The sequence below is a fragment of the Mustela putorius genome, unplaced genomic scaffold (assembly GCF_011764305.1).
Source record: "Mustela putorius furo isolate JIRA1106 unplaced genomic scaffold, ASM1176430v1.1 tig00003909_pilon_pilon_pilon, whole genome shotgun sequence".
NCBI lineage: Eukaryota > Metazoa > Chordata > Mammalia > Carnivora > Mustelidae > Mustela > Mustela putorius.
In genome coordinates, this window is record NW_025422057.1 from 4,960,514 (window position 1) to 4,981,762 (window position 21,249).

At 49.6% G+C, this 21,249-nt stretch overlaps 1 protein-coding gene across 3 annotated transcripts in view; it reads right to left on the reverse strand.

The window, feature by feature from the left end:
* DOCK1 (dedicator of cytokinesis 1) overlaps window positions 1-21,249 on the reverse strand; it is a 497,269-nt gene that overhangs the window by 120,800 nt on the left and 355,220 nt on the right. Inside the window, exon 30 of one of the 3 annotated variants that reach the window (XM_045068858.1) lies at window positions 2,989-3,130. The exons of the other annotated variants lie outside the window; for them this stretch is intronic. Coding sequence (XP_044924793.1) covers window positions 3,004-3,130 — 127 coding nt within the window. The 3' untranslated portion in view covers window positions 2,989-3,003. Of the gene's footprint in view, window positions 1-2,988; window positions 3,131-21,249 lie in introns of those variants that run through there. 3 annotated transcript variants of the gene reach the window in all.

Consider the following 21,249-nt stretch of genomic DNA (forward strand, 5'->3'; position numbering starts at 1 on the left):
AGTGTCTGCTGTTCACCCTGTAAGTTAAGTGTTTCATTGGATTAGTCTTTGGGGTTCCTGGGGCTGTGACATGGGGTGACCCAGTGACATGTGGAGCACCCAGAATATGAGACGTGGGCTGTGAGCACACCAGGGAAGCCCTCATCAAGGGCTGGAGCATGGGCTCTAACAGACCCTTCCCTGGGGCCATGGGCAGGACACTGCCAATGGGAACAGAGGGCCCCAGGGGGCCAGGGAGCTCCACAGAGAAGAGCAGAGCCTTTTCCAGAACTGGGGGGACAGCAGAATAAACACCGAGTGGTCCCACCTGCCCAAGGTGTTAAGAACCATTAGAACTGCAACGAGCCTAATGACTTTTTACACTGAGGTAAAGAAAATCTTTATGCACTGCCACTTACAACAAAGTTCACCAATGTCAAGTTACAACAAGGGAACTCTGCAGCCCTCCAGCTTTGTGCTGATTTTCTTCTCGGGGTCACAGACAGCCAGCACCTGGAATCCCAGACCCTGCCTGACCCAGCTTGGAAAGAGGGAAGGCCAAGGACAGGGAGAGCCAAGCCGACGGGTGACCGACAGAAGGAGACCAGAAGGAGTCCCGGCACTTCGTGTGTTTTTAAGTAGGAAATTCAAATATAATATTCCCGAGTGTACACATTACTATCAGCGGCTTCAAACAACCCAAATGCATGGTCTTACAGCTCTGGTGGCTGGACATCCAGAACGGGTCTCCCTGGGCTAAAGTTCAAGGGTTAGAAGAGAGGCACGCTTTCTGGAGGATCTAGAGAAGGCTCCAGAGGCTTCCATCTTTTTGCCTTTCCTGGCTTCTCACATCCATCTGCATCTGTAATGAACAGCCCCTCACCAAGTAGCACGACGCAGTCCCAGGATCCAGGGGTGAGGATCCGGACACCTCCAGGGAACTTATATTCTGCCTCCCGCAATGATAATCAAAGGACCTGGCAACCACAACACCTGCATTGATCCAGTGTATCAATACGGCGTATCGCTCCTGCTGCCGCCACCTGCATTACTTCCCGAGGCTGGTGTTTTTCACTCTCCCTTCCATGGGAACGGTCCTATCTCCCAGAAGCCAGAATCCACATGGAAGCCACTTTCTGGGCCCTTCATCCCACCTCCTACATAATAGGTCCCCGGTTAATATCAGAATTATTGATTGATTATTGATTTTTTAAAAGATTAATCATTGTTGACAGCATGTGAATAACTGTGTCTGTTATTGACACGGTGTGTTACACGCTAAACGGTTCAGACCAGGGATCAGCAACCTTGTTCAGTTGAGAGCAAACAGTAAATAAGTTAGGCTTTGTGGGCCATATGGTCTCGACTGCAATTATCTGAATCTGCTGTTTTAGCAAAAAGAACCAAAGGCAAAAATCAAATGAGCAGGGAAATGGCTAGGTGCCAATAAAACTTTATTTATGGACACTGAAATCTGACCTCCATATAATTTGTGTGTGTCATGAAATAGCATTCTTCCTTTGACTTTTTGTTTTCAACCATTTGAAAATGTAACAACTAAGCTTGAGAGTCGCAAACATCCACCACCACCGGTGGCAGGACCACTCTGGCCCAGAGATGATGCTTTGCCAACCCATGGCTTAGAAAATTATGTTTGGGCCCACTGCCCACTGTCCCGCTCTCGCCCACTCATTCTTTATCAGGACTGAGTGCCCACACTGTGCCGGGCCGGAGCGGGTCCAGAAGGGGTGATGGGCTGGATGTGGGGTCGGGGAGCACGATGACACGGTGCACCAAGACGAAGGTTGGGCACCATGTCCGCGGTGTTTAGGGAGGTGCGCACTGCTCTCAGAGGGCCCCTGCAGGAGTTAGACCCTGGCTTCAGGCTTTGGTCCCCCAAATGTCAGCAAGGCCTGAGATCAGAGAAAAGGTCAAAGGGGGGATGTATATTTGGAACAGGCTATGAGCGCACATATAAACCAATCCTGGAGGACAGATGAGCGTCCAAGGAAGAGAGATGTGAGAGTAAGCAGAGAAGAAAGAAAGAAAGAAAGAAAGAAAGAAAGAAAGGCAGGCCGGCCAAGCATAGAGACTTGGGGAACCCCAGCAGTTGTTCTGGGCGGAAGAGGAAGAACTTGTGAGGGAGGCGCATGTGTGAGGCGTGTGAGGAGGCGAGAGAGGACCTAAGAGGCTGGGAGGGCAGGGAGAGGAGGGAGGGAGGGATGAGGAGGGGCGAGAGGGGAGGGGAGAGCAGGGGAGACAGGTGACAAGGGGAAGGGCTGGCGGGGAGGGGACAGAGGGAGAGGAAAAGAGGGGAGAGGTTCCTACTGGCGGGGCCTGGGGCTGACTCACTTGCACCCCAGCAGGGGCAGCTCCACGAACAGTCCCAGAACTACTGAATGCCCAAAGGCACTGGGGAGGCCAGAGTTTGAACCTGGCACCTGACATCTTGGTTCTCCTCCCTTTGGCTGAGCAGCCCGTGTGCGTCCTGCGGCCCGTGTGTGTCCCGATGTCGGCCTCCTCACCCCTGCTGCTCACACCCTCCACCTTGAGCAACGTCCTCATTTGGCCTCTGGGTCAGGCCCCGAGCCCCACTCGCGGCTCTGACCTTGTTTCCCGTCCTTCATCCGGCTCCATGGTGTCCGGTTTGATGCTATCAAACCCCATGGGATCGCAGCCACGTGGCCGCGCAGGAGGGAGCCTTGAGCATCTCGCACACTTACACAACTGTGCTCTGGCTGCACCAGCCCCTGTGTGTCCACAGCCCCAGCCTTCCCAGCCAGCCTTCTGGAAAGGCCCGAAATAGATTTAAAAAAAAAAAACAAACAAAAAACCCACGAACTCCACATCTGCCTCTGCTCTTCCTGCCAGATTCCCTCCCTCTCTCTCTCTCTCCCTCTCTCTCTCTCTGTTTAAATGACCCCTTTATTTCTTCCCTGCACTTCTCCTAATCCTATGTCTCTGTGCTAAAGAGGGGAGGAAGTCCGTCAAAGTGCGGGTCTGCAGGGGCAGGAACCCTCTGGCTCAGCAGATGGGAACCGGGAGGCAGCAGCAGACGGGAGCTGACGAGGAACTGGGCGCACGGGCAAGGCGCAGAAGGATGCTGGCTGTTGGCTCGTCGACTCTTGAACAAAAGGCCCGACTCCACCGCCTGTAAAACAGGAATGACGGTGGCTCCACCTCGTGGGTTTGACTTCAGATTAAATGAGACCCGAGACAAGGGGACAGGCTGGTACCCTCACTTCCCCTTCGCTGAGGAGCCCCCAGAGCTGGGAGGTGAGGAGCAACACCAAGGGCGGAGAGGAACCAAGCAAGCCATGGTGCCAAGATGAAAGTCTGTCTGCTCCCAAGTCCATGTTCCTTAGACATAATTAATAAAGCTGTACAGACCCAAGGCCATGCTCTGCTCGGCTCTGCTCCGGAGAGCCTGGTGGTGGTGATCTGAAGGCCGCCTGCCACCCGACCAGGATTACAGGGACCCAAGCATTGCTTGGGCTGAAGGGGACGGGAGGGAGGATCCCTTCGTTCTGCCGAGCCGTGTCACATTCAGCAACACGACAGTTTCATTTTCCACGCTACTCCACTTTTTACCACCGAGATGCGGCCTGGCGACGGTACGCATTGACTCTGCTATTAGCGGAAGCAACTGGGTGATCATGGGCTAATGATCGTCTACCTTCTTAACGCTGAGTGACTTATTCCCCATAAACACACACACAAAGTGCTCCGGGAAGCTCCCGCCAGCCGAACACACACAAGTTGAGCTTCTTAATTGAAAATATAATCTGTATTGCGGAGATTAAAATATATTGGATTCATTTTGGCTCTATTCTTCCCGATTGTCCCACATACATTTTCTTTATGCTACACAATCAAATTAGTTCCCCTGCTACGGAAATTATTTCCACACAATAAATCAATTTTATGGTGAAGCTATGACTGAATGTCCTATTTAAAGGAAAAGCAAATCAGGGATGGAAACAATCTTCTTACTGATGTGATCAGCGTTCGCGCCACATGCTTTGGCGATCTCTGTCAGTTTCATCCCTTCTTGTTTCTTAGTTCCCTTCCCTCCCCTCCGTCGTCCTTGGGGAAGCTTCAGTTCTGCGGGTGGAGAGGAGGCAGGTGGGCGCAAGCCCGAGAGGGGAACCCCTGGCAAGGCCGCACAGCACCCCCGTCTCTGGTGGAGGAGGGTCCGTTCCCTCCCTCCCGCGAAGCAATTCCCGACCTCCCTGCGGGAGCCCCACAGCCACCAAGCGCTCCCCAGCCCCGGCCGTGTCTGCTTCCCTGTCATCGACACTGCGCGGTCTCGTCGTCCGCTTGCTAGCGGATCGTCTGAGCCCTTGCCCAACAGCAGGCCACCTCCACGAAGGGAACATTCAGCATTAGATGCCCATGTCTACAAAGGGCCAGGCACCAACGTAGGTATGTAGTCACACCTTCTCAACTGTGACGAGGCCACCATCTTGAGTCCAAAGCTCGGTAAGTTTCATCCCAGCTGGAAGGTGTAGGGAGGGAAGGTGTTTATGGAAGGCGGCCTTGGGGCTTGCTCTGTGACCTCAACTCGTAGGCTGAACACAGCGCTAGGCCCCACTGACCTTTATTCAGTGCTTCCCATTTGCAGGGACTTCGCAAATGCTGTTCCCTCTCCCTGCAGGGCTTCCGCTTCCTGCCTTGAAACTCCTCCTGGCCAGCAGCTTCCAGGCTTCCGTTTCGAGCCTTCACAGACCCACTCGTCCCTCATGACGCACTGCACAGATCCATGTGCCTCCCGATGGAGTGAGAGGGTCGCGTCTGCCAGTCTAGGTTTTCTCCTTTGGCAGTCTGAGCAATGTCCCGCATCTCCCCTGGGATTCTCGGCTCCCTGACAGCAGACTCCGCATCTGCTTTCGCTCACATTTACCCCCCAGCAGCTAGCACACCGCATGGCCCTTAGCAGGCATGCAGTGAACCCTCGAACGGAACAAGAATAAACATGCATTGCCATGAAAATGATCCCTAAGCTCGCTCACTTGATCCGAAAGTCGTTGCACAGAGCACGTCACTTTCCAGTTGTGTCCTTATATACATTTCTACATTAAGGTGGGAAAAGGGAAGGTGAGTAACCGCTGAGCAGGGTCTGTGGCCCAGTCATGCGGCACACAAGACACTCTGTTGCCTTCAGTCTACTGGCTCCAAGACCACTTGAGCACAGCCGAGGCCGAGCGGAGTGGGGCTGGAATAGCAGCCCATCCCAGCAAGGTGGACACTTTGGGGTGTCGACGGAAGAACTCTCAGGGTCCTCCGGTAACACACAAAGCAGGAAAGGTGCCCCCAGTTGCATGTGAGCCCCGAATATGCAGGCAAGTTCCAAAGTTTGCAAGGCTCAGTGCAAGATTTCCAAGGCCCGCCAAATTCATTCCCTCCACTGACCGAACCCCATGAGATGGCTCCAGGAAGCCGCAGCACGAGGAGACGCTAGAGAATGACCTTCCTGGAAGGACCAATGAGGGGATCAGATCTAGAACCCACAGCGCCTGCTCCGGCCACATGTGCTCTCAGGATGGCTCCGTCAATTCCTTAATCATTCGTCACGGCAGGTGATCAGAGGAGCTGTGCCCTGTGTGTGCAGCAGGACACCTGGGTCCGGGGTTGGATGTTTGAGAACATCTCTGTGAACACGGCAAGCAACTCAAGAGTGGGAAGTCTGCATGACTTCAACAAATCAAAAGATGCCACGTTATATGAAATTTTCGAGGAAAAAAAACCCAACACCGTTTTAATGCTTCTTTTTTTGTAAAAGGCTGTAGTGGACGAAGCCTTTCTCTCCTGGCCAAAACGCGGACACACAGAGAGCTCAGAAAAAGAGCAGGGTTGTTTTTAACTTGGGATTCTTGACTAAGAACTCGGCGCGTGTTACTGCACCCGTACCCACAGGCTTATACAAAAATACACATTTAATGAGGTCACAGAGTTAAGACTGAAATGGCTGAAACACATAGTGTGGGCCCAGAAAAACTGTCAGCAAAGTCTCAAAATAGCTTTACTAAGGTCTGTCAAGTGTTGGGAAATCATCCAGGAAAGGATACAAGAATGTACACAGAAGCATCGGCTCATTTTAGCTAATGACAGCAGCGAACAAGATGGAAGTGCAACGCTTCCTTATTTAAGGGGAATTTCTATGCTCCATGCTGATGTGTTTCTCATGGCCTAGCTGGGGGTGGGCAGGGTCTTTGCTCTTGGCCAGGGGGCCGTGGAGCTGGAGGGGAGCTATTCCCAAGTCCTTCCGCCCGTGAGCCGCACAGGTGCACGGGAGCAGGGCTGGGGCAGGGGTGAGCTGCGGACGGAGAGCAGCTCCCCACTTCTGCTTTGGCTTCTCTGAAGGATGATGCTATGTCCCAGGCTCACCCTCAGTTATCTTGTTACCATTGTCCTTTGAAGCTAAAAGTCATCCTTCTCCGCTCAAATCACCCATAGTCCAAAAAAAAAGGCCCGAGGTGTCACAAAAATAATAACACAGACACAGTACTTCCAAATATGAAAAAGAGATAAGAAAGGAAGCAAAGCTTTTTGGTTTTAATGCTCTATTCAAAATGAACCAAAGAACAAAACCAAACAGAACACAATGGTTTTTCCTTTCTCTAAACATGATGCGGAGTTCCAAACCAAGAATCCCATAGTGCCTCCCACCTTCTAACCAGTATCGCGGGGTCCTACCGTGGCATCAGCAGAGTCTGTCATTTGCCTCTCCCCCGAATTCTTAGTAAGAGGGTTCATTCTAATGATCTCGTTCTAACTTTAATTATCATTATAAAGGCCTTATGTCCAAATACTGTCACATTCTGGAGGTACTGGGGATGAGGATTTCAACCAAGGAATTCGGGAGGAGAGTACATAATTCATCCCATAACAGGTTCATTCCCGAAGACCCTTCCACATCTATTTTTAGAGACTATGGACAGGTTTCCCCTGCTATACCTATGTGTATGTGTATGTGTATGTTATTTTTCCTGGCCAACATTCCACACCAACTTACTCCCTTCCTCTCATGGAGGGGAGGGCAGCTCTCTGCGGTGCCATCCGGATAACCCCAAGGGGTATATGGGAAAAGGAGCTGGCCCAGGACCAGCCGGGGGGACCAGGGGACTTGCATCTTGGCTGGCACCGCTCACATCCTATGTAGTCACTGTTTTACAACCACAACTGTCTACACTGTTTACCTATGTTCATCTGCCCATCTGAACAGCAAGTGTTTTGAAGGTAGAGCCCAACTAGGCCATCTCTGAATCCCCAGCACACAAAGCAGAGACACAACACAAGTTTTGTAAACACCACACAGCCCTACAGTGTGTGTGCTCGTAAATGCCGGTGCTGAGCCCGTTGGCCAGTCCTAGGAGGGGGAGCCGAGCTGGGGCTCACACATAAAGGAACTTCCACATGAGACAGACAGACAGACAAGATTCCTGCCCCCACAGCCATTTCTAAAAGGAACTTGGGGAGACTGTGAATACCAGCCTCTCTCATATGCTTCTGTGGCCCAGGTGGGCTCCTCTCAGTTTGAGAGCAAGGGCATTTAGTCACATCGTGATTCCTAGTTTTCAACAGAAACCTAACAGAGACCACAACACGTGTGGCTTTGCCTATATACACACGGATTCAAAATTCCTTACAGAGATGGCAGCTTTGGAGCCAGAGAACATTCAAAATAAGTCACAACTGAACGAAACCCATTTAGAACGGAAGTTGCTAAAGTAATTTTGGACTTTCCCCAAGACCAATGTGATGCTCATCTCCCAAATTACCAGGTAATGGGCACCTGGGGGGCTCAGTCAGTTGAGCGACTGCCTTCGGCTCAGGTCATGATACTGGAGTCCTGGGATCTGGTCCTGCATCGGGCTCCCTGCTCAGCAAGGGCTCCGCTTCTCCCTCGGACCTTCTACACCTCGCTGTCCTCTCTCATTCTCTCCCTCAAATGAATAAACAAAATCTTGAAGGAAGGAAGGAAGGAAGGAAGGAAGGAAGAAAGAAAGAAAGAAAGAAAGAAAGAAAGAAAGAAGAAAGAAAGAAATTAGCAGGTAGGGACACCTGGGAAGCTCAGTCAGTTGAACATCTGCCTGCAGCTCAGTCATGAACCCAGGGTCCTGAGACTGAGTCCCGCATTGGGCTCTCTGCTCGGCAGCGGGCCTGCTTCTCCTCCTGCCTGCCACCCCCTTGCTTGTGCTCTCTGTCTGACAGATAAATAAATAAAATAAAATTTAAAAAAAAAGAAAGAAATTAGCAAGTAAAGCTTACCCACAGCTCGCCCAGAACCCACTCCAAGGAAGCATCGTTTATTTCCAAGTGGCTGTTGGCTTTGGCCCTTTGTTATTCTTTTTTTCCCTTTCTTTACCTCAACATGAGAAAAATGGTGAATCAAAGCAAACACACACACGTCCCCACAATCTCACCAACTCTACACCCTCCTACTCCAAAGGAAAGAATTTCTGTGGCCTGCCCTGTCTTGTTTTTAGGTTCCGCTAAATAGCAGAACAGTACATCAGTACAATAGCCCAGGTCCCTGAAGGAGTCTCGGGTCACAAGCAGACTCACCAGCCACAGAATAAAACAGGTGCATGCAAGATGCTCCCAAGTCAAGAAAAATGTTTCCAGTTTCAGTATCTGTGGGCATGAAAAGTTGTTCCTTAAAGGGTGCAAGGCTCCAAAAACTACCACATAAAATCTGTTGCACACAGAAAGTCTTCACCAAACAAATCAACTGCATACATCACAGGGAGCTGCTATACAAAAATCACACACACACACACACACACACCCGGATCGAGCGCAAGCATGTGCAAAGTCAGAACTGCACAGTGGGAGCCCCTGGGAGCTGAGTCCCTGGAGTGGCCAGGCAGGCCATTCCAGTCTAGATTGGGTCCCTCTGCCCGCAGGTGAATGGTCTCAAGAAGGAGCGCTGGCTGGCATCTGCGGAGGGAAGCTAGAGCGCAGCGGGGTCCAGAGAGCTGGGTGAGGAGGGGGAAGGGAGGCGAGAGACGGAGCAGTGGAGGCTGGACAGGACGGAGAGGGGGCGTGCATCGAGACCTCTGGAGGGGTATGACTAGGTCCTAAGCAAACTCACAACAACATCAGACAAGGAGAAATGAGCTCATTGACTCAAGGAGGAGATACTCCATTTGACAACGTCTCTGGAAACGTATCAGTTGTTCGGAAAATCAACGTATCAACGTTGCTCGTATCAGATGTTCGGAAACATCGTTGGTCACTATCTCGACTCCAAAATAATAATGAGACGTGAACAGTCAATAGATGACTGCCCTGTTCGGCCGTTTGGGGTGTGGTGGCCTTCTGGGGCTAGCACTGCCAACATGCTCCACGGGGAGAAGGACAGGGACCCGCGGGGCAGCTCCATCCCCACCCATCCCTGCGTCTGTCCCTGGGACACACTCGTTAGCACCCCAGAGAGTCCTGATCTGTAAAAAGAACACAGCCTGAGGCGTTTCATGAGGATTATAATGGGAAGCCAATATATTTAAATAAAAAACAAAACAAAACACGCCTCATGCCCATAAGGATGGCATAAGGTACCCATAAGGATGTCTACTATAAAAATGGGGGACAGGGAATAAAACAAGCATTGGTGAGCACTTGTAGAAAAATTGCAATCTCTTTGCACCACTGGTGGGGATGTAAATGTCACAGGTGCTACGAAAAACACAGGGGCTGTTCCTCAAAAACTTAAAAATAGAATGACCATTCGACTGTTCAGCAGTCTCCCTTCTGGGGATACACCTTCTGGGGAAGGTGTATCTTATATACCTTATAAAGCGTATCTGGGGATAAACTTCTGGGGATATACCTCTCAAAATTAAACAGCAGGCTCACAAACGGTATTGGCACATTCCTGTTCACAGCGGCATTATTCACGACAGACAAAACACGCAAGCAACCCAAGGGTCCATCCACGGCAGCATGGTTAGACAAAACAGGGTCTATCCGCACAATGGACTATGATTCAGTCTCCAAGAGGAAGGAAACGCCGAACCCTGCCCCAATATGCTTAAAGCTGGGGACAGTACAACACTCTGCCAAATGAGCTGGCCACAAAAGGACAGATGCTGCAGGATACCACTTACATGAGATTCCAAGAGTAGCTGAATTCATAGAAAATGAAAGTAGGATGGTGGATACCAGGGGCTCGGGAGAGAAGAAGAAAATGGGGAATTAGTGTTTAATGGAGAAAAAGTTTCAGTTTTATAAGATTAAAAAAAGCTTCGGCACAACAATGCTAATATTCTTAACACAAGTGAACTGTACACTTAAAAATGTTTCAGATGGGGCATTTTATGTCCTAGGTACTATGTCACAATTAAAAATTTATTTTTTTTAATTAAAAAACACACAGTTGGGGGCACCTGGGTGGCTCAGTCAGTTAAGCGTCTGACTCTTGATTTTGGCTCAGGTCGTGATCTTGGGGTCGTGAGATCCAACCCTGGGTCGCCCCATGCTGGGCACGGAGCCTGCTTGGGATTCACTCTCCCCCTCCCTCTGCCTCTCCTTGTTTCCTCTCTCTCTTAAACAGCAAAAACTAAAAAACACGTGCTTAGGATACAGGAAAGGCTCAGCACCTTCCTTTGTTCTTCTCAGCCATGGATTTTGGGGTAGAACCAAAAGGCTGGTGACGGCCGACCTCCACTGGCTCTCTCTCTAGGCGAGTGAACAGCAGGTGAACTGGTGTCTTTTTCTGCACTGTGAAATTAGGAAAGCGTTGTCTGCTGCGGGTACCAGAAGCACCAGGCAAGATTAAACAAGATTGCGCACTCATCACAAACTGCAAAACGGCAAGACCCATCCAGAGATCCAGAGAAAACCAAGACCATCTCGTCTAGAGGGACTAAAATGAGGCCCGGGGACCGCAAGGACAGGAGCAAGGCTGACTCAGGCCTGAGGGAGATTGGAAGGCGATACTTTAATTCCCTCAAATAAATTCTGGGCTGCTCTGTGATAGGCAGGGAACCCTGTTTCCCTTCACTGGGGAGGACACAGGACGGGAACGGACTTCACTGCAGGGGCGCAGGAAGCCTGTCTCCGGGAGGAAGGGCAAACCCGCTGGACAGTGTGCCGACCGCAGGAGGAGGGTGCTCCCTGGTCCCCACATGTGCACAGGGAGGGTGCCCTGAACAGGATGACAGCCAGCTGGCTTGCCATCAGCACAGGAAGGTTAGGAGCGCACCGTTCCCACTGTGGCCTCGAGCAGCGCTGCCTTCAAAGCACCTGGGAACCTGCTGGAAAGGCAGGAGTGCAAGGCCCCTTCCTAGATCTTCTTGATTTGAATCTGCACTTTAGTAAGATCTCCAGGGGAGTGCTGTGCATAAGAAATTCTGGGAAGAGCGGGGGAGAGGGCTTCCTGGTTCACTCTTATGCCCATTCCGCTGTATCTGTGACCACAAGAAATAAAACGTACTCTAGGAGCACTATGTCCAAGCTTGACTCGAACAGTGTGTTGTTCTGAATCACGCTCGTTTCAGATTAATTTTCTGCCATTGGCTCTGCTTGTCCCTTTATTTCTCTTCGTCCGATTGCCATCTAATAAGACAGAAAGGAGATAAATCAGCCTCCTAGTTTGGGGCATTAAGAGATTGTAGTGATGTGTTCTAGCAGCCCACTGGAGTTTATTTTCTTCTATTTCATGACAACTGAGGCATTAAATAGTCTTAAATCATCACGCTGTCCCTCGCCTGCTCTGTGACCACTCCTGCGGCTTTAGAAATCCAATATGAGAAACCATTCTTTACAGCAGCGCCCATAGCTGCAAGCAAAGCAATTTAGAGAACACTTTTATGAGAACAGTTTCTACATACTCTGCTTCTGTTACAAATTACTCCCTTGCTTTGACAACACTTACAAAATATGCAGTTTAAGTAATACAAATAGGTTATCAAATTTCCGGGATGTAAACAGTCGGAAAAGTTGCTCCCTACCAAACCAACCCGGAATCAGGAGGCAACGAGCTCAACTATTTACTTGCCATCCAGTTGTTCAGCTAATTTAGCACTCGGTCACCGAGGACAGCGTCATACCCATTTTCTTCGTTTCCCAGGGCGCCTGCTTAACGCAGCGAGGGCTGCTCCAATCTTCAGGACGTTAGCCAGAAGGTTAGTTAGTGGGGGCGTGTGGGATGCAAGGTGCAATGGGCTCCCATTCATAGAACGTCCCAAAACCTAGTCCTCGATTTTAATTATCACCGGGAATGTAATAAGAAATACAAAACACGAAATTCCTTTGATCTAGAACATAAAATGTGAAAGGAGTTTTTCTACGTTGTGAGCTATCTTGGTGATTAAAAAGTGCTAACACGGAGAATTAAGGAAGTTCTCCATGAGATTGGTCCCAACAGGCCTAAGAAATGCTCAGAGAACCAGAGAAACATGGTTGCAGCTGCGTCCTTATTAAGATGATGCAGATAATCCCAAACTGAGATCAAAGAGAGAGTGGGCTCAGTACCCCAGGTCACCTCCACCGAGCCCAAAGAAGCAAGAGGAAGGATCCCACGGCACAGAGGCGGCTGGCTAGCTGCCAGGCACACAGGCGGGTCCCAGTCTGGGACTGAAATACTCTCGAGGATTAACAAAAGTAAACGTAAGCTCACAGTGCTGTCAGGCCAGGACAGAGTCAAGTGCGGTTTTAATTTCCACAAACCACAAAGCCAATAGGACTGGATCAAGAAACACAATCTGAGCCTCCTCCTGTGGGACAGCTAGAAACACAGCCATCTCATCTACCACGTCGACGGGACAACTCCAGCCACTTCCCCCACGGATTTCTTCCTGCTTCAAAAGGCAGTCCTAAATGGAACCAGCCCAGCAGGAGGGTGTCCCGTCACCACACAGGGGCCATTACCGAGACAACCAGAGGGCTACCTGCCCGGCCCCGGCCCCTCACCACAGAGCCTCACCTGGGCTGTGACAACTGGGGAGAACAGGTGGCAGAAGAGGAAAGAGCTCCTGGGAAGAGTAGCTCCCAAGCAAAGACAAAGCTGGCAGGAGACAAAGAGACAGAGAGGTCTGGACAGCAGGATGTCCCAGGGAAGGTGGCATTTGTATCACCAGGTGCTCGATACTCAGCATGCATCGCCGAAGCGGGTGACAACCGAGATGGGCCAGCAACTCGATAGTGGAAGTGATCCGAACAGTACCAGGCTCCGAGTACAGCCTTGCCCAGGAGAAGATGCGTCCCCGCCAGGAGGGCAGGATGCCCCTGCCAGGAGCCTCAGAGGTGTCTGGCTTCCGCTTCTGTCCCAGGCCAGGGCTGGGGAAGGGCCACCCGATGTCCACCACCCACGGAGGCTCTGGGAAGGGCACGGCAGCCTGCGACAGCAAAGCACATCCGTCTCCCGATGAGACAACTGATAGCCAGGACACTGTGCGCTGAACACCAGAATATCCTTTGGCGACTTGGTTTCTAGTTTTAGAGACGAAATGAAGATCTAAGTCCTCTCAGAGAGAGGAGGAAGGGAGGCGAGAGTGGACAGGCCCGCTGAGGAAGAACAGACCCTGAAAAGGTGCAACGGAGAACGGCAACACTGCCACTGGTGCCAAGGACCTCGCGGCCCGATGTGTGTGTCCAAGGGAGGAGCTTCGTCTGCCTTTCATCAAATGATGGAACAGTCAACACGAGGCTGAAATGTTCCAATAAAGTAAGGCAGGGCCAGAGGCACCTTCAAACCGATGCGCGTGGTGCAGTGGGCCCTCACCCTCCTCACCCACTTTCAAAGCAATATACCGAACTTACCAAATTACCACTACAAAAACCAAATGAAAACATTTTCTTATAAATGGATCCTACTTTTAATCCTAAAACAGTTCCAAATTATTGTCAGCGTATTACATCTTTTCAATTATGGCTAATTTAACTGTTATACTTTGCATATAATACATGTAAATATTTTTCTTAATTCTTATCCAGAGAGAGATTACGGCAAAATTCCTTTTAAGAAATCAAGACATTCAGATTCTGAAACTTCAATTTTAATGCCCCCCACTGCTTCACTTTTGGTTTAATTTCATAATAACTAAAAATCCAGTACATAGAGGTAAATTTTAAAGCCCCCCAAACAGTTATCCACACTTCCCATAATATAGTCAGTATAAACAAAACACATTTCCCTGATAAATTCCTAAGACCATAAAATGTCAAAGTCAGAGAAAGTAGGCCCTATACTGAATGTGGGAAAAATCTCTACAAGAAAGAAAAAAGTCCTCATTCCCATCAACACAAAATGTTTTCCAACACTCCAAAGAGCCCCTATGATACAACATTTCACTTCTATAGGCAGTTATAAAGCAGGGTTCTATTATAATAATAATAATAATTATTATTATTATTATTAATTATTCATTGTGAAGTACAGTTGACATACCATGTTAGCTTAATTTTGGGTGTACAATACACTGGTTCGACACTCCCATACATTACTCAGTGCCCCCCCATCCCCGCCGCAAGCGTAGTCACCGTCTGTCCTCAGACAACATTATTACAATATCACGGACAATATTCCCTCTGCTGTGCTTTTCCTCCCCGTGAGTTATTTATTTTATAATAAATCATCAATTTCGCCCACCCTGCACCCTCCTCCCCTCTGGCAACCACCGGTTTGTTCTCTGTATTTCAGAGACCGTTTGTTTGTTTCTCATACGCTTGTTCACTTGTTCGTGAACCAGGTTGTAGATGAACATCTTCAGATGATTTGCTGCTCCCGAATGTGGGGACCAGAGACGCTGCCGCAGAACCAAACACCAAGAGTCTGCTGAGATGAGTGAGTGAACATGGAGACACGTCCCTAAGAAGTTCCCGTGTTTCTCACAAGCACTTTTGAGGTTTTTCAAGTACATACACCAACTCGAAATCAAACAGATGGCTAAAATACACTTGAGCTAAACACAAAAATCATTCAACCTCCAATTACCTTGATTTCCATACACAGACCAGGGTTGAAGCCATCTGGTCAGCCGGGTCCTGTGAAGGTCACGCGCCTGCTCTAGGATGCCCGTGAACAGATGAAATGAACACGGTCTGGGAAAACCCACCTCTGAAACTGACTAGCAAACTTGCACCTTCATACAGAGGTGCCACAGCGAACCCACATCTCAATTTTGGTCATAAACATCCTCCCTCCAGATTCTTTCTGATAGCAAACAGACTGTCAATCTCATGGAAGACTGTGTTCCTGAGGACCACTGCAGAGGCTTACACAGGGTCACCGCTGCTCCGTTTGTCCCCAGGAGCTCCTTGACTTGTCTCCCTGAGGGCACATCTCATTCTCTGCACTGTGACCAGATGGCCATCCTGCCTCCTAAACTGTATGTCTCAAGGGCCCTGGTCATACAGATAGATCGTGGGTGCTCCCCTCAGGACCTCACACAAGGAAACGCATGTATTGGACACTTAAGTCCAGTAGAAATCCTTCAGAATTATTTTCAGGGAAACAAGTTCCCGAGTTCACGGACGCTTTGTGGAGCCTCGGTAAAACATGCTGATCAGTCTCCATGGCACCCTAACCACTGAAGCCAGAGCCTCCTTTCTAGACATCCGGGCTCTTCTGTCTGCACGCACCCACCGAGGCTCACAGTCCCAAGGGGAGACGGGCAATTAAATACAATAGGAAGCGATGCAGTAAGAGAGCCCAAAAGAAGAACCAATGTGGAAAACAAAACTGAATCTTTTAGAAAGATTATCAAGGTAAACAGCTTTACAAATTTGGCGAATTTAGGTGGGGGTGGGGAGGAGACAAGTGGAAAAACGAGAAAATGTGAAAATCTACTAACTCCACGTGAAAGGAATCTTACATGAAAGTTAATCAGCGGAACGACATTAAAAGCAGGCATTAGCCCTACATAACAAAATTAGCCAAAAAAAAAAAAAAAGAGAAAAGTGAAAACGTTTTTTTCTAAGATGTATTTAATCATTTATTTGAGATAGAACACAGGAGAGATGGAGCAGGGAACCCCTAAGCAGGGCCCGATCCCAAAGATCCTGAGGTCAGGGCCTGAGCTGAAGTCAAATGCTTAAGAGACTGAGCTGTTCAGGTGCCCACAAAATCCTCCACTTTCTCAATGAATCACCTAACTTCTTGTTTAACCACTCTGCAGAAGACCCCCTCCTAGTCTGGAAGGCTTTAAAATTTAACTGAAGGTCACGAGTGGGCATAAGAGACTTCAGGAAAAGGCACGATGCTTTTCTCTCTGGTATAAATGCAAAAATACAGTAGAATGTTCCCCATCACAAAAGAGGAGATTTATTTTCTGAAGTCCCACACTGAGATGGTCTCAGGTCACCAGCCTATGAGAAACAAGTTGCCGGGGCAGAAAAGCTCATAGAACAGCACGGCTGGGATTCATTCACGAACGTGGAAAAACCTTCCCTCTGCCTAGTCTCTAGTCTCTATTCCTAATTCTCTAGGGCCCCTTGGGCCCATCTGGGCCTCTGCATCCAGAGAGGCTGGGAGACACATGTGATCCTCTCCGCTGTGCAAATGCTGTTCCTTTACCCTATGCCCTTCCCATTCTCAAATACTCCCAGCCTCAACAAACTGTTAAAAAATCTTATAAGGACAATCCCCAAAATAGCCTCCTCGTTGAACTCCTGGCAACGGCAGCCTGGGCCAGAGTGAACACTTCTAATGAGGAAGGCACACTGCGCTTTTCAATGCCTTGAGATTGTCTGACGCTCTCTTTCTCATCCTCCATTAAAAATTGTTTAAGCCCCAGCCAAACCCAGAAAACGTCAGTAACCGTTTGTTGCGTAGTAAGACTTTAAATCAAGTGCCAACAGACAGACTCTCTCATTGACCAAACTTTAGGCAGGCTCTCCCGGGCCCCCTTCTCAATAAGGCCTTGACTTTCACCCCCAACCTTACTTATTGAGACTAGAGACCTGATGCTCCTCCCCAAGGAGGATGTAGGAGCACCTGGCACCTTCAGCAGGATTCGTGTTAAGGTGCAACATGCCCAACTCTTAGTAATTTTCCATCCACTGACCCCCACACCAGCTCCCTGACCACACTTCCCTGCTGTTCATGTCCTATTCAGAGCTGAGCCGGATCCCCCTGATGCCCATCACAATAGCCCTGAATAAAGTCAGTCGTACTCACCCTCTTAACAAGGGTCGGGATAATTTTTTTTTTAAACAATGTAGAGTGTTTTTGTTTATTCCAAACTTAAACACGGGATTTAATCATGCTACATTTTGGTTAAAAAAAAAAAAATTACAATGGTGTTCAAAGGAGCTAGAAATTTAAAGAACAATGCAGCTTTTCTAGTGACCTCGAACCCGCCTTTTCACCCGCACACAAAGCTGGCACCAGAGGGACAGTATCATATTAAATCTCCCATCCTCAAATTAACTTGAACTCTGGAGAGCAGGCACAGCCTTCTTGCAGGGGCAGGCAGAGCTAACAGAGAATGACAGGACAGGCCCACAGTTCCCTCAGAGAGGGGCTCCGGCCTTCTGGGAACCGCCTCCGGGTGGCCACCCTTCAGCTCAGTGCCAGGCGTCTCTTCAGTGACCCCTGAGCCGTGCCTCCACCCAGCTGCCGCCCCTCCTCCCTCGCAGGCGGGTGCAGAAAGGGCAAGTGCCCAGGGGCCCCGGTGAGCAAGCAGAGGTCAAGGCTCATCTGAAATGCTCCAGGGCAGCCCGAGAGAAGGACACACAGACAGTGGACAACAGCTGGGCAAGAACGGGGTCCGGGTCGGCATTCGAGGCTCTGCCCTGCGGCAAAGGGACATGGATTCTGAAGCCTGGCACTGAAAACAGCCCAGAAGGAAAGAGGCCCAAGAGACCATCACCAAACAGAAACAGAGAGGTCAGGTGGCGGTGGGCTCCTGGTGTTCCTTCAGGTCCAAGGATCCTCGAGTCACTGACTCGGTCTAAAACCATGCTCGGGACACATTCAGGTTTTTTCTGTTTTTTGGCCAATACTGAAATCTGACATGCATATTCATGGGTGACCTCAGAGCCTTAAGAAATCATCATCCAGCACTGATGAAAATTATTATTCCAGACTACAAAAGTGTGGCTGTTTTGCAAACAGCCGTCTTTCTCTTAGCCCTGCAAAAGAAAAAGCTGTTAATACTCATTAAGGTTAGTTTTACAAACTCTTATTTGTTAAATCAACCAAACATTTGGGTCATTTTGCTAGAATCAATACATGTGGCTAGAAGCTCAAACAAAGAAAGCAAAATTTACTTTTCAAAGCTTTTGTTGAATCACGCCAGTGTGTGAAACCACCTAGGAGAAACTCAGTCATTAACCCTCTGATCTAGAACAAAGCCTGCACACAGCAGAGCAGTAACCGAGGCCCTGGGCATGCCCGCAAGTGGACTTCAGCTTCTCACCATAAAGGGAGAAAGAGTCAAGCCCCACCCTCCCCTCCTTGATCTTGGCTTATTTTACAGAGACTCCCCGGCTCAGATGGGTATTGTCGAGGCTGAGACAGAAACGTCGGCTCATCTTCCCAGGGGAGGTATGAGTCCGACATCTCCGACAGTTTGAGGATTTGAGCGAGGCTGGGAGATAAGGGAAAGCTGGATCTGCCGGCAGACTGCCATCAGTGGGTGCGCCCAGCCTGGCTTCGCCCAGCCTGGCTTCGTGGGCAGGGGCCGAAAGCGGCTCTCAGAGCCTTCCACGCCGCCAGGAGGAAGGAATGAACACATTTAATCACAAACACAAAGTAAAGGAAGCCGGGTGGTGCCCAGGGAGGACAGGCAGGCCAGCCTGGAGAAGAAAAGGGAGAAATTCCAGAGCAGTCATGACAGGTGTGCAGACCGAAGGCCCCCCAAAATGAGCATTCACAAAAAACTCAAAGCAGATAGATAAGGAATCGCAGGGCCTGTGAAGGAAAAGGGGAACACACGGGAATATCATCCCTGGCCCCAGCGAGATGGGTAAAATTCACAGCATGAAGGCAGGGGGCATCCCTTCTCTGTTCTGTGGCCGAATGACCAGCCTCCCCACTACCCCCCAGCATGCGGTCCCTGATGCTCTACACATCTCTCTAGGTCCTGATCACCTTGCCTGGGGCCCTACATTCTAGAACATACTAATCTTTACTACTTGGGCCCAGTGGCTCATTTCCTATTTGGTTTTCTCCAGGTAGTTCGGGAAAGAGAATTATCTGGAAAGCACAGGCCAGTGGGGTCAGGTGCGGAAAGGAGCAGGAGGAGTGAGAGGCCTTCTGGTGTCATCTCTCAACGGGTTCGCCCCCTGTGACCTCTATCCTGCCATTCCCAAAGCTGAGGTGGAGCAGGTCTCCCCCGCTGGTGGCTGCCACCGAAGGAGGGTACCAGCTCCCTCCCGGGGCTGCTGGCAGCCTGTGGGGTGTTCCTGGAGGAAAGCAGAGCTTACTGTGCCTCTGGAGGCTGCCAACCACCCTTCCCTTCCATGGTTCTCACAGTCTTCTCTGGGCACATGATTAATATGGGGGAACCAGAGTCAGGTCCCAAAGACCAGGATGCGCCAAGAAAGGACACAGAGTTGGGGTGCCTGGGTGGCTCAGTGGGTTAAGCCTCTGCCTTCAGCTCAGGTCATGATGTCAGGGCTCTGGGACCGAGCCCCATGTCTGGCCCTCCACTCAGCAGGGAGCCTGCTTCCTCTTCTCTTTCTGCCTGCCTCTCTGCCTACTTGCGATCTCTCTCTCTGTCAAATAAATAAATAAAATCTTCAAAAATTTAAAAAAAAAAAAAAGGACATAGAGTCTGGGATACAGCACACCACAAAGACACTTTTCTTTTCTTTTTTTTTTTTTTTAAGATTTTATTTATTTATTTGACAGAGATCACAAGTAGGCAGAGAGACAGGCAGAGAGAGAGGGAAGCAGGCTCCCCACTCAGCAGACAGCCCGATGCAGGGCTCGATCCCAGGACCCTGGGATCATGACCTGAGCTGAAGGCAGAGGCTTTAACCCACTGAGCCACCCAGGCGCCCTGACACTTTTCTTTTCTTAAAACCCTATCTCCAGGGGCACCTGGGTGGCTCAGTGTGATCTCTGTCTGTCAAATAAATAAATAAAATCTTAAAACAAAAAAACAAAAAACCTATCTCCAGAAAGGCAGAGGAAAAGAGCCAGGAGGTAAGGCCTGAGGTGAGGATGGGGAGTGAGAGCTGAGCCAAACTGACCAAGTCCTCCCTTCCAGAGGGGCCAGAAAGGTTCAGTTAGGCGAGACTAGGACTCAACCAGACGTGCCAACAGTGACATTCTCAGGTCCCAGGACTGCAGCAGCAAAGGACCACACACGGGTGGCAAAAGACGAGGAACTTTCCCCTCACACGGGCAAGAATCGAGGTGTCCGCTGCAACAGGCTCCCTCTGTAGCCTGTGTGCGAGACTCTGTTCCTTGCCTTTCCCTTAGTTTCTCTCTGGTATAGCTGACATTCCTTATGGATACGTCACTCGGACCTCTGTCCTCACTGTCATGTTGAGTCACAATGTGTGTCTGTGTCTGGCCCTGCTTTCTCTTCTTATAAGGACACCAATCATTGGATTTGGGTTCACCCTACTTCGCCATGACCTCATCTTGATGTGACTACGTCTGCAAAGACTCTAGTTCCATATAATCTCATTTCCACGGGCACCCGGGTTTAGGAACTCTACCTGTCTTCTGAGGGACATACTTCACCAAAAAACAGGCACCCCGGCCGGCGGTTTCACACCTCCTCTGAACACCTCCAAATCACATGAGGCAGGTAGATTTTCTCTTATCTCACCAGCGGGGCCTTCACGTCCCTTCCACAATCAAAATGCAGGAAAGGTCGTACAAATGTGCCCAGTGGATTTTCAAAAGTGATGCTCTTCTGACTGTAGCCTTGGGCCTCGTGATATAAACCCAGATAAGTTTGCTAGGTGTTTCTCTTGAAATCAACCAATAGCCGTTTTTATGCGCCTTATTAGGTGTGACAAGCAGCAGCTCGGAGCAGACCGTCAGCCTCCACACTCTGCGGAAGCAGACAGCAATCTCAGCTGTGAGACAATTTATGGCCCAGTTGGGGAAGAGAGAATGCTGAGGGGAAATGCTTTCTGGTTGACAATGGTCAAAGCAATTGCACGGTTCACTCAAGGAGAACTGAAGGATACTCCAGTAAATTTGAAAAGAAAGGAAAACTCCCTATTAACTCAACCATGAGAGGTAATTTAATGAAAAGATTTCATTTCAGTTAATGAATGATTTATTGAAAATGCAAACAAACTCACCCTCTGCTACAATTATCACTCGAATTTAAAAACAGAGGATCACCATCTAAT